The 13,565-nt window shown below is 37.9% G+C and overlaps 1 protein-coding gene across 1 annotated transcript; it reads right to left on the bottom strand.

Annotated features, from left to right (window-relative positions):
• Nucleotides 1–1,327: 1,327 nt before the first annotated feature.
• Nucleotides 1,328–4,498, bottom strand: LOC100376667 (uncharacterized). Its single transcript, XM_002734235.4, has 3 exons — nucleotides 4,289–4,498; nucleotides 3,080–3,800; nucleotides 1,328–2,450 (listed from the first exon to the last, which is right to left on the bottom strand). Exons 2-3 carry the CDS (start codon nucleotides 3,772–3,774, stop codon nucleotides 2,351–2,353), a joined length of 795 nt encoding a protein of 264 aa, XP_002734281.1. The 5' UTR covers nucleotides 3,775–3,800; nucleotides 4,289–4,498; the 3' UTR covers nucleotides 1,328–2,350.
• Nucleotides 4,499–13,565: the final 9,067 nt, after the last annotated feature.

The following is a 13,565-nucleotide window of genomic DNA, read 5'->3' as shown; positions in this document are numbered from 1 at the left end:
TTGTCGTCTATGGAAATTCAATTAGTGGTATGAGCCCTAAACTGTGTATCGTTTTCGCCCAGTTAAAGTTCTGGTTCTGTCGTGGTCCCAACTAAAGGGCGACAGTCGCGTCGTCGTGCCGCGTTCTGTTCGATATGGGACTCACAGCGACGTATACAACGCGTGTAAAATACATTGTTTATTTACATGAAATTCGAACACGCGCTGCGCGACGACCGCCACGTTTAAACATAAACGAGTTATTTACTAGTATTCGGACAATGACTCAAATTAGACGTCTGATTATTTTATTTTCACACGTACAGTGACACGCGTTCTACACTGACACGCGTTGCTAGGTCGCAGCACTGTCTTGGAGCATATTAATAATAATAACAGAACCCCACACCCTCCCCATGGCTTCGCTCGTGAAAGTACGGCAGCAGGATACACCGCATTACTCGTGAAAATAACTTCCATACGCAATGAAAGCCACGGGGAGGGTATGGGGTTCTGTCATAATATTTCATTATCACTGAAAATATTTTTTCCCTGAAATAAATTCCAGTAAAAATGCCATTGCCCTAATACTCTATTGAGACACAGCACAGTGAAAATTGGATTCACATGTAATGCTTGAAAACATGTCAGCAAAAATAAATTAAGTGAAATTCTACGTGACTTCATAAGAGTTGGAAATGAACAAATTACACCCGACCCTACCACTCCATACACAATGTAAACTACACCCCAAAACATCCTTTCACCCACGGTTACTACCGTGTTTCACCAGTGTATTCTATTTGACTTCAGGAGAAATTGAATTAAACAAATTAGTTATAATTTCAGCCTCTAGTTGAGCACTGATTGAATAAACTACCTCGTCTTTATGTCAACTTGAAGTTATTCATTGCCTACATCAGTGACTTCAAAATATATGTTTCAATCCCAGGAATTTCACTCGCTGTTAATTGCATGGGAGTGTCAGTCTTTCATGATTTTCTATTGTAATGTCAATGCGATTACTTGGAACATGAAGCTGTAACCACAGACCGTCTAGGTGCTGTAACTAAATCTTGGTGTAAGCACTGGTTAGGTAGTCTTGAACTATGCATGTGAAGCCAGCTGAGAGGTATATTCAATCCTATCGATTTCTCATTGTTTGGTTACTATTTGCTGCAAGTGCAACAAAAATCAATATAAAAATATTACCCACACAGCATTCTACAGGTTACTTGTTTGTTATGATTTATTTGTTTCATACGTTCCACAGTCAAAACTTTCTACATTCTACACACATTGAGAACAACAATCATACGTATATGAAGTTCAAATTGAAATGGGAGCCTTTTGTTTAAATATAAACGTTATTTTATTCGTAAAAAAAGAAAGAAACATATATATATGTGCAGACCACTTAACAATATATCATAATACAAAGTTGAACACAATATATATACTTTTTATCGAAACTATTTTTTTTCTTTTGTAAATTAATGGATTTGAGAGGAATTATTTGACTTAAATAACCCGTTTGTAAACTGTCATGGCAACCATGCGTATTCTATAATATAGACGATGACATATAATACTGTAAACACGCTCATCATATATGTTGAGTTGTGGCAAATAAGCCATTTGTCGCTAGTGAGTGCGGTATTCAAGAAAGGGATGTCAATTCAGAGTACGTAGCTCATACATGTACACCTTGTGACTTGTTATCATCTTTAAGAATGTATACGCGTCGTTTAAAGCGGGAGGGTCGTCACCTGCGCACGCGTGGGAAATGATTCCCAAGCGACAATAACAACGCATGCTAAAAAGGCAAAGGCCATGGCAATCTGACGCATGACAATTACACGCTATGGCCTTCTGACGCATGCGCAGGTGAATACTAGTACTCTTCCGCATTAATATCTCATTATGGCTGTACAATCCCGTGTATGTTGAAGTAGACGACAGTATGATCACGTGTCTCAAAAAAATGTGCGTTGTAGAATAACTCATAATGTGATGAATGCGCATATTTCGGTTTACCAACTCATCTTGAATGATGCCATGCAGAAAAGTGAGAATATCAGCTGATTACCAGCGAACCTCGCGATAAATTGTCGCGGAACAACTTTCTCTTCACAACGGTTCAGGCGTCTGGGTCGTACGTTGTACGTATTTCCGAATTACGCACACTTGCTATTATATCATTAACACCGTGACAATCATTGGTTGACGTAGCTGAGTTGAGAAGAATATGCGCCGCCCTATAATTTTGTTTTAGGTAAAATTAGAAGGAATAAAGTCATATCAGTAACTGATAATAAACTGCCATGGCAACCGCGTTTGATCGTGTTGATGAAGATGAAGTGTTCATAAATTATTGATGCTGAGTTGTGACGGTGTCGTACGCTGGTGGTGGTGGCGCTGTTGTATCCATCATGCCATTCGGTGGCGGATATCCAGGGTTTCCTTCGTATCTGAAATAAAAAAAATAAGTTGACTAAAAACTGTACAAACTGTACCAAGATCGCCCTCTTGTTTTTGTTTTTATTAAAGTGGTTAGTAGAGGTGAACTTCACCGTGATCCGAACAAAAGAGAACCAAATGCATGAATTGTACCGACGTAGAAAGCGGTAGTACACTATTAAACCCGCTAGAGATGCTACCACGTTATAGCGTCCTGAATCGTACGATCATTCACCGATACCTACCAACATAACCTACCCAGTAAGTTCCAGCTTTGCTAAATAATGCAGCAATTGTTTTCAAATTTTGAGCTCTCGACTCATTGGGCCAATGTCTGAAGAGCCACGTTTGTTCTAGTTGTTTGCCTGCTATCTATGGCGGAAAATCTAGTAGTAGTGTGAGACCTGAACACAATAGCCTAATATAAAGCACCGTCTTATTCAAATGTTTGAATACTATAGTTGGGTGACTTGGCCGTGGCCAACGTGAGTCATCATACTATAACTGAACTGGGGGGGGGGGGGGTAAATCTTCCATGGGCGTAATCCTTTCTTCGGCTTCATAATAACCCAAAAATTGAATCAACCTGTGGTTATTTTTAATTTCCCCTCTTCTTTTTCCGAGCAAAACATTGACTTACCCGTACGTCACTGGAGGAGGCACACTGTTGGCTGGCGGTGGATACGCCATATCACCGGTTCCTGGTGGTGGGTATCCTTGCGGTGGGTATCCCTGTGGTGGGTAACCCTGTGGTGGATAACCCTGTGGTGGGTAACCTTGTGGATCCATTGGCACTGGGTATTGACCCTCCATTCCTGGTTGTCCGACGAGAAATTGTCCAGGTTGAGGAACGGGTTCCCCGGGCTTTCTGACGTAGTTCACCGTTATGTGCACTTGTCGCGGCTGTTCTTCATTCTCCACTATTGCCGTGCTAGTGGTAGCGGGAACTGTGCCCTGGGGCGTCACGGTAGTTGTCGTCGGGGTTTCCTTGTTTAGAACACATTTAAAGATGACGCAGATAACAAGGCCTGAAATAATGGCTGTTCCTGACAAAACGAGTAAGACAAGTCCCGGTATCATCGTCCCACCACCAAAGCTTCCGCCTATTCCGGTACTAAAGAGAACACATCCAGGGATCAATAAGAAGATCCCTAAAAAGAGTAATATTGCCCCAATAGCTGCCTTCCCTGTGATCCTTATTGCTCCTCCTCCTCCCCGACCACCGTACCTCCGGCGGTGGCCAACACCACCACGCCTCATACCGATCCCATGCCCGTGTCGTCGACCGCCGATTCGTCTGCCTCCTCCCCGCCGTCTTCCACCTTTTCCAGCCATTATTGCACGTAACAACAATCAGATGTCTAAAATAAAAACACAATATATAAATAAAAAATACATGGTTTATTAAAATTTGATATATATGTAATATTTCAATTAAAGGGCGGCGGTCATAGTTGTTCTTGTCACACGAAAACCATAACACGACGTCCATCGTTTATTGGATTATTTTCCAGTTTATATTCGTATTGGATTGAAAAAAAAGACACTCTATGGTGCATTCCCGGTGATTCAACTCAGTTAAATGACCTGAACTAAAGTCTGTTTTGGCAAAGTCACTGTGACCATGGAATTACAGTTTCATGTTGTGACGTAAATATGTCATTGGCAGAAAACTGCTTCCTAATCGCGTCACATGTATGTGTGTATTTTTTCGTAATACTTATGGCTACGGATTGGCATCCCAGGGACACCGTCATTATTTCAATAGCAATGATGAAGATGTCCCGTATGATCGACCAGATTACGCATATAATAATGCTGCCATACTAGAACGAATTGTCGAACGTACCTGTTGTTAAATAAGTCAATTCACCTGTAAACTGTCTGACAAAGGTACGGCCGGACACTCATAGAGTCACGAATTATCACTCTTCGTACAAATGAAGTAAATCAAATTTCCCAAATGAAGCCTTCCGTGGCCCTCATTCTGACACGACGTTCGTGAATGTAGTACGATGCAATGACGGGGAAATGGCGGCTTCTATTCTTATGCAAATCCACTAATGCAGTAACGCAAGTAAGTGTGTCCCTGTTGCCATGGTTGACAAGGTCATAATATTTGCCAACACAAAGGCACGGAAAAGTACATTGTCAGGACGAAGCTTTTGTTATACGAGTTTACATTGGTGACAGTATTGATTGTTGAGCGCTCGCCCAGGTCACAGTCCTTCTATCGGGACTGTGCCCAGGTGAATAGCAAGTAGTGGTTATAATAGAAATGTGACACACTGTCCCGTCTTTGAAATCATGACAAACAGAACAGTTTCGACCGAGAGCAGTATGCAATTCTTGGCATGTGCACACATAGCCTGACAAGGTCGTGTGAGCTGCGTCCTCCGCGGTACTACAAACCCAACATTTCTCAACACAGTAGGGTATGATGCCGTTCGTTCGGCGAGGGCGTCACTCATGCCTACATGTCAGGATAGTGAACACAGTTCAATGTGTATTCTGTCAACGAGATGTTGTTACTTGTACTTACGAAGTACCCAACTTTTCGCGATGTGCCCAAGATGACGATCTTTCTTTCTGATTCCTTATACACGACTCAAACCATTAGTGGTTTGAGTTCTAGGTAACATCCTTGTCAATATTAGGTCATATTTGAGAAGTGAAAACGAACACTGCCCTTCAAGTTTTTTAGTCGGAAATGAAAATGATTATCACCAAATTTAAATATAATATTTTATTGTGATTTGGATTTAATATAACACAATTAGGGGGGAGGCTGTCACCATTCTAAATTTGGCAATGTCAAACCTTGTTACCATTGGTTACGTGACATATTCTTCTCACATTTGTGACATTAGGTGAAAAAAATAACATATCCAGCCCGACCGAATTTTACATATGTGACCCATATTTTTAAAATGCGAGCCATACTGTGGTTCAGCAATTACCACCATGTCTATGTACTGTTACACTGAATTACATTACGCGGTGTACCCTGACTACAAAAAACGCAAAAGTGTGAAAACAAAGTGTTTATTCGATCACTAGTAAATAATCTTAACACGCCAGTTCACTAATTCAAAATGACCCATTGCGTTCTTGGCGATTAATTTCATTTAAGTTGTCAATACGGTATGTTCGGAACGCTACCACGTGTACAGTTAAGGACGCACAAATGTTCATTATTGATTGAGTGAACCATTTCTAAAAAATCGCGACCTCTAGTGATGGGCCGCTTCTGTGACGTTTAAATCGACAACTCTGATTGGCTGCATAATCATTCATCTTTCAGACATCGGTTCTTCAACATATACGCCGATAAAGACTTTCCGTTTACGACATGGTGAAATTCTTTCGTTTTTTTTAATACAACTGATTTTGTGCAACATATTGAAAAATAAAACTCATTCGTTTTATATCATCAAGGTTATTTCTATTGTCATACAAGGCGATTCAGTGCGAATTAAAAGACCTTAATTTCGAGAAATAGTCTGTAAACGATTTTGATTCACTGTATGCTACTATAATTCATAGGTCGTGATTAAAAAAAACCCTGAAAATATGAAAGAAGAATGTTAACAATCTATCGTTCATCTATTACTGTCTTATCTATTTTAGCTCTTTTTTTACTAGAATCTCTGGACATTGTTCATTTCAAGACAGGCGTAGAAATCCCAGAGAACACACAAGTGTATACACAGCCTTAAATAATGGGTTTCGAATTTCACCCAAAGCTTCTTTCAAGGTTTAGCCAAGAGAACTGTGTTGACATGGTTACAGAATGAATGTAAAGTGAAAGTCTTTTACCAAAGTCTGAATAATGTCATTCGGACGAGGAATACGGTGGAGGCGAGTCCTCGGGCAGGTCACGTTGATAAGGCGGTGGCTGAGACGGTGTGGTCAATGTGGAGGCGTGTGCCCAGGCATATTTAGGGGGTTCGGGTACAACTGCTTGCTCCCGATATAAGGATTCGTCATAAGGCGGTGGTGTCGGCCGCAACACTGTACTCACTTCTAGTACAGGGGGATGCAATAGAATCCCACTCAATCTGGTAGTCCTTACCGCATTATTACGTGGTCCCTGTCCCGAACTAGATGAAGACGCGGTCGATACATTGTTCTCGGTCACGGGTCTATGTCGAAATAAAATGGGGTATAACAAAGCAATGAGCGTCAACGGAGAGCCGATGACCATCAACAAAACAGCAAGAGTTCGTGCACTGTTCGTGAAAGCCATTAATAATACCCCTGGCGCTAACATTAATATGCCGAAAACACCCAGATAGACCGAGCTCTTCGATACACTGTCGATCTGTTGATTGGTGTTCGACGATCCGTCACCTCGTCTTATCGCGGCCAAATCAGGCAGCATCATTTCCGAAGCACGAGAATTAGTCAAATCTTCAAGGATGTTTCAAACAGGGTTTTTCTCCTTAGTTCATTCGTTTGTAACTTTCCAACTTGAAGGGTGAGCATGGAATAACGATCACAATGAAGTACCTGCACTTCAGTGCAAATGTCATAGAGTTGGAGCAATGATTACTTCAACAACTGGTAGGATGTGGTCACTCCAAATACTGCGAGCAAATGAATTAAGTGGGGCCAAGGATCGTGACGATGTACTGACAATGCTCAATGCCAACGACCAAGGCTATTGCATAATTAAAGTTACGACCCATGGACATCGGCAAGGACACTTATTTATCACCAATTTCGTTGCCAGTGCTCAGTTGTAAAAATGGCTATAATATTATCTTGAACTTGTATATTGCTACAAGTTCAAGTGTATGATATAAAAATGGTGACATAGCTGACAACGTCTCCATATTTTCTTTCCTTGCATTTGTATCGCAATAAGTCCTTCAAGTCTTGGTCGTCGCGCCACGCATGCGCTAGAAATGGGTCTCATATGAACAAAGATTGCGACTTTGACTGTTGCGTAGACCAATGAGTAAAAAGCGCTACCAAGCTTTAACTATGTAATTTCTTTGGCGATTCGAAGGAAACAAAGAAGTCACCGGCGGTGATTATTACACGTCGTGACCAGGTCAAAACTCATACTTTCATTAGAAGAGCACCTTGGATTATGGGAAAATCAATGCTTATCAACACAAATGTTGCACATGCGCGCCGCGAAAACCACCGCCTATAACAGATGCGATAAGGATGTAAATATGTAATTTTTAGTAGTGTTGTTTGTTACTGTATGTTGATGAATCTGATTATAATGTTATCATGAACTCACTGAAACGGTGCCTTTGCAACTAATTATTCGACGAAACAATCATGATGAAATTCTCCAATAGGCATGTGCGCTGATTGATTTGGTACGTACAATTGTGACTATAAGCACAATTCAGAAATCATAATGCAATTTTATGCGTGTCATCAGCATGACGTAAAAAACACAATTAAAAATATACTTTTTTTATGTGAACACGCATATACACAATATATTACTTATGCTACTGTGCAGTCTCATGCTGTCCAAGTAATTTTGATAACGGATTCGCCAACAAATATTAAATCAGAGTATTTGCTGTTGATGGGAAAGAAACTGTAATTTTTTATATCGAGTCTGCGTGAATAACGCCCATTCTGTTGAGAGTTTGCATCCAGGGTCTCTCATTGATTACTAGTATACTTTTCCTGTCATCGTCGTCGTCGTTGTTTTTATTTTTGTTGTCAACATCATAAGAAAATATGTGGCATTTCTTTATAATTTCTTTATATTTGAAGGTTCTAAACATTCCATGAAGTTTTACGGTGAATTTTAGCATTTCAATCGTATTTTATGTTCGTGGATTGTTAGTAAGATATTCTATCTTTGTAAGTTTGGTTGATACCATGTATCTATACTTGAAGTTTTGGTCATATCATCCTACCTTATTCAGTATTGTTAGTAGTCATACAGTCTGCAGTGTATATGTTTGTGTGTGTGTGTGGCGGGGGGGGGGGGGGATTGCCAGACAGACCAGTATGGTTATTTGAGTGTAGTCATAAAGCATGGCAAAATGCAAATCATCGTTTACCAAATATACGTACGGTAGTCACCGGGAGTTGTTATACAGTCACGTATATGCGTGTGGCTTGTTTAATTCAAACTCCCATATAGCTAGCTGTTCGTAAACGGGCTTGCAACACCATCTATGACGCAGCTAACAGCCCATGATGGCAGCAAATCATACAAGAGATACATTAAAAAAAACAAAAAAAAAAAAAAAACACGTGCATGAACACGAGTCATGATAAAAACACAGTTCAAGTTAACATTTAACACGAACTTTACTGAATATTAGTGTACGGTGTCTGTGGTACGATAAATGCCGCCATTTACGGCGAACGCTCGGGTTTAACTTTCACCACCGAGTACATGACAACGCTGTTGCTGCGCCAACAGTACTAGTATACCATTCAAGTGATATACATTCATATACAGAAACGGACGGAGGTAGAATCTTGGTCACCATCGATGCCGCATCGCTGCTAACATTTCCCCCCATCACGGCCGAAACCGAATGAGAAAAATCCATCTCACCTGGCAAAACCGCCAGTTCGTCTTCAGAAAGAAAATACACCCTTCCGAGCATTGTGACGCCGAGAACTTCCAAGATGACTTCCGAACTCTGGTAAATCTTAAAGGACAGTCGTCGTGCCGCGTCCTGTTCGATATGTGACTCATAGCAACGTATACAACGCGTGTAAAATACATTGTTTATTTACATGAAATTCGAACACGCGCTACGCGACGACCACCGCGCTTTAAGTAAGCCGAGTCATTGAGCGGGACCGGGACCGTCCACCTCTCTGGCCTGTTCGCCTTTACCAATTTGTTCATTCTCCGGGCCTGTTTACATTAAAACAACCAACTCACTTGAAATCACAGCCAATTACATCAAATCACATGAAAATGTTTCACCCTTGTCAATCATGGATCAGTCGTATACGTCGCGTGCGTATTAAAGAGTAACATTATTCTCAATTCACGTAGGGTTTCCTCCGAGATACCAATGATCAGGTACTTGTGCTTATAACACCACCTACGTTGAAACTAAGAAGTAGTTCCCTAAAATCAACGCATTTGTCTGATACCAGCAAGCGCACTACATTTTTGTATTTACAATATCACACACATGATCACTGTGTCCTAACCTTTAAACTGTCCGAAAATTGAAACCCACGATTTGCCTAGACGTGTTGCAAATTATATAAGCTAGTACCATTGTAGGTATGGCCTGCATCACCTGTAAATTTATCAGTGCGTGCCGAGCTTTCAGAGTTGGTACATACAACATATAGCCAAGGCGTCCCAGGACGTGACAAGTCATCGCAGAACAAATAGCAAGGGGGAGAAACATACACTAGCTCTAACTGAAACATATTTACTACAATAGAACAATATAAACGCTTTTGCTCACCTGTTGAAAACTTTCTGAAAAATATCAGATAACACATGTGCAAATATTCTTTTCTTTTGTTGAATGTCGTTCGATTAGGACAGAACTTCAGTACTCCATCGAGTTATCGAAGACTGGCCAATGTATGCTGTTAAAACCAAAGTAGTGTGTTGCTGTGTGTTTAGTAGTGTACCTTCCATGTTACAAGGGGAATGGGAGGGTGGTTGTTGACCCAGCCTACTTACTATTTGAAACAATCTACCATGTTACCCAGACCTTCAGTCTACTATGTTACAAAGGTAGCCAATTCACCCAGATTTTCAGTCTACCATATTACCCACTATGTGACCCAGGTAGCCAGACTACTTATGACGTGCATTGCCAATTACCCATCAAAATGACTCATGTGATAATAATAATAAACAGATGCAGATTGACAATAATAAGGATTTAATAATCAGTTATCATCAATCTTCACATCCAATAATACTGAGGACACAACGTCCATCTCGTCATAAAGTTTAAAAATAAAACAATATACTGTAAAATGCTATATTTTTGCTTGGAATTAATTTTCACTGAAGAAATGATTCAGTGAAAATAAAATCCAGTAAATATACCTTTTTTCCTATATTTTACATTTAACTAGTCAGTATCAGTTAAAATAAATTCCATACAAAACATCCAAAAAAGTCTTTTCCGCGAAAATTAATTCCAGCTAAAATAAAGTATTTTCCAGTATATTTAGAAGATACAGAATAATGAATTTTCCTTCACAAGTTGGGAAAAAGTGGAAAACAATAGATAATTCCAATAGTCAAGAAGTGCAGAAACGTCATCGTCTGTTGTTATTCAAAATATTGTGTTCGAGAGGTTGCTATTTTTGAAATGATGAACATCAATGTTGTGAGAATGTCGTTACTCGTCATACATTCGAATATCGCGACAACAATTCATCCTTAGCAGGAACTACTCATTGAAAAAATGCATTTATTGTTAAAATTGATCAGCCAAGCTTTACGACTCTGTGAGGAATATGCAATCAACACATATCCTAACCTTGTAGTCATGGAAACGGGAACACTTATATTGAGATATTTCCTAGTCCAGTATATTGCAAGCAATCAATATACTTGTAAGACTTGAAAAGTGAGAAGCTGCTTGAAAATCTAGGCAGGTTTACAAAAAAAATCACAATATATGACAGAATACATTACAACTAAAAAAAGTTTAAAATAGTAGTTTACAACCATTATTGTGTGATGTTTACATGATTGCATAGATTTTTTTCTTCTCAATACAGATATATATTTTAACTAAAAAAACAAAACAAAAAAAACATTAAGTTGAAAAATTTCTATTCAGCCCAGAAAAAAATTATCAGCTTCTGATCAGCATGCACATCAGTTCAAAATTAAAATACCGGTACATGTATAAATTTCAGAAAAAATTTTTTTTTAAACGAGACGTATTTGTGATTATTGCACATGCATAAATGTAGCGATCATAAATCGAGCCTATCAAAGTGACCTAATTTCTGTGACAAGTTTGTGTTCTCGTTGTCACAACTCTGAAGACAAATGCCAACAAAGAAATCAAAAGAGTATAGTTTGTAGTTTAACAATGTATTATATTTGCCACCCAGCAATGACTCAGATTGTGAACCAACTTTCTGTTCTGTTCATAACTTTAACCCTTTGACCTTTTAACCTTTAACCTTTCGAGCGGCAATGTAAACTTTTGTCACTTTTCACAATTTACATATTTTTTTTTTTTATATTTTGTCTAAAATTTTGTTCACAATTTGTAGCCAATGTGAAATTATGTCCATTTGTTCAAAAATTAAAAAAAAAATTGTAGAAAAATATATAAAAATATGCAAAATTTTGCATCAAAATTTTGGTTGGTTAAATTATGTTATTCAAAAGGTTAATCAATTGAAGTAATACTCCTATACCACTGCTTCCCGAATATAATCACCTACTTTGATTTATAGTACCGGTTTATGCTCAATTACAAAGTAAAGATTAAAATTTTGAGCAGCACAATTTTTCCCGCCAAAATGTTTTTCTTATTTTTATATATCTATAAAAGCCTTTATCAAAATTTTGGATAAAATTCTGAACAACAAATTGGGGGTTTGTGGGGAGTGGTTACTAAGTTGAAGGGATAATGTAATTTTTTTCTTGTCGCTACCTCAGCACAACTTAATTACTAAACTGCTTCCTGTGAAAGCACAAATTTTTTACTTTTTTTATTTTCACAAATCTATAATTAATTTTAAAAAAACAAGCAGATTTAAACAGGAATAGTGCACCTGCCTTCATCATTATTAAAAAATGTTTCAAAATGACGACTCAATGTAAATAGACTTGATTAACTCTTTCTGATTGCAGTAAAAAAATATACATAAGCAAACAATTGGTCCCAAGCTATTACAGCATTTTCTATTTGAATATATAAAACATTTTTTATATTAAATATCACCATACATATAAACAAGCAGCCTCTCGGCTGAGATAGCTCCGCTGTTAGCAATGCACATTTCAAATAAAGAACAGAAGATATCATTAGAAAATGAACAATATGCATAGTATCAATGCAATGGGACTTGCTGTTTTCAACAAGAATTCAAAAATATAATTTTTAACCATAAATGATTGTGGTTTTTAACAAGAAGAAAATATCACTTTTTACCAAAAATGACAAAAATATTCATCAAAATTAGAGAATTGAAGATATCATCATGAAATGAACAAATTTGAGAGTGGTTCCATATGTAGTATCTAAATATGTAATATCAAAGCAATTGGACTTGCGGTTTTTAACAAAAAGTTGAAAATATCACTTTTTACCAAAAATGACAAAAATATTCACCAAAATTAGAAAATTGAAGATATCATCATGAAATGAACAAATTTGGGAGTGGTCCATATGTAGTATCTATATATGTAATATCAAAGCAATTGGACTTGCGGTTTTTAACAAGAAGTCAAAAATATCACTTTTTACCAAAAATGACAAAAATATTCACCAAAATTAGAGAATTGAAGATATCATTACAAAATGAACAAATCTGAGAGAGATTCACATGTAGTACCTATATTTGTAATATCAAAGCAATTGGACTTGCGGTTTTTAACAAGAAGTCCAAAATATCACTTTTTACCAAAAATGACAAAAATATTCACCAAAATTAGAGAATTGAATATATCATTACAAAATGAACAAATCTGAGAGAGATACACATGTAGTACCTATATATGTAATATCAAAGCAATTGGACTTGCGGTTTTTAACAAGAAGTCAAAAATATCACTTTTTACCAAAAATATTCACCAAAATTAGAGAATTGAAGATATCATTACAAAATGAACAAATCTGAGAGAGATACACATGTAGTACCTATATATGTAATATCAAAGCAATTGGACTTGCGGTTTTTAACAAGAAGTCGAAAATATCACTTTTTACCAAAAATGACAAAAATATTCACCAAAATTAGAGGATTGAAGATATCATCATGAAATGAACAAATCTGAGAGAGGTCTACCCAAGGTACATATACACCAAGTATCAAAGCATTCAGGCTTGTAGTTTTCAAGAGCTGAACATGTATACTTAGAATAAAAAAAAAAAAAACTTCTCAACAGATTGGCATGAGTACAGAACTGGTTAAAAAACACTGGTACATGTACAACTCAGAGAAACGTATAA

Source organism: Saccoglossus kowalevskii, chromosome 8, assembly GCF_978046115.1.
Source record: "Saccoglossus kowalevskii chromosome 8, keSacKowa6.1, whole genome shotgun sequence".
NCBI lineage: Eukaryota > Metazoa > Hemichordata > Enteropneusta > Harrimaniidae > Saccoglossus > Saccoglossus kowalevskii.
This window is presented reverse-complemented; position numbering and strand designations above follow the sequence as displayed.

Bases quoted from the DNA above. Each gene is read 5' to 3' on its own strand.
- LOC100376667 (XM_002734235.4), bottom strand. From the start codon at position 3,774: ATGGCTGGAAAAGGTGGAAGACGGCGGGGAGGAGGCAGACGAATCGGC. The intron at 2,451-3,079 runs GTAAGTCAATGT...TTTTTATTTCAG, and splicing joins CCTCCTCCAGTGACGTACGG to ATACGAAGGAAACCCTGGAT.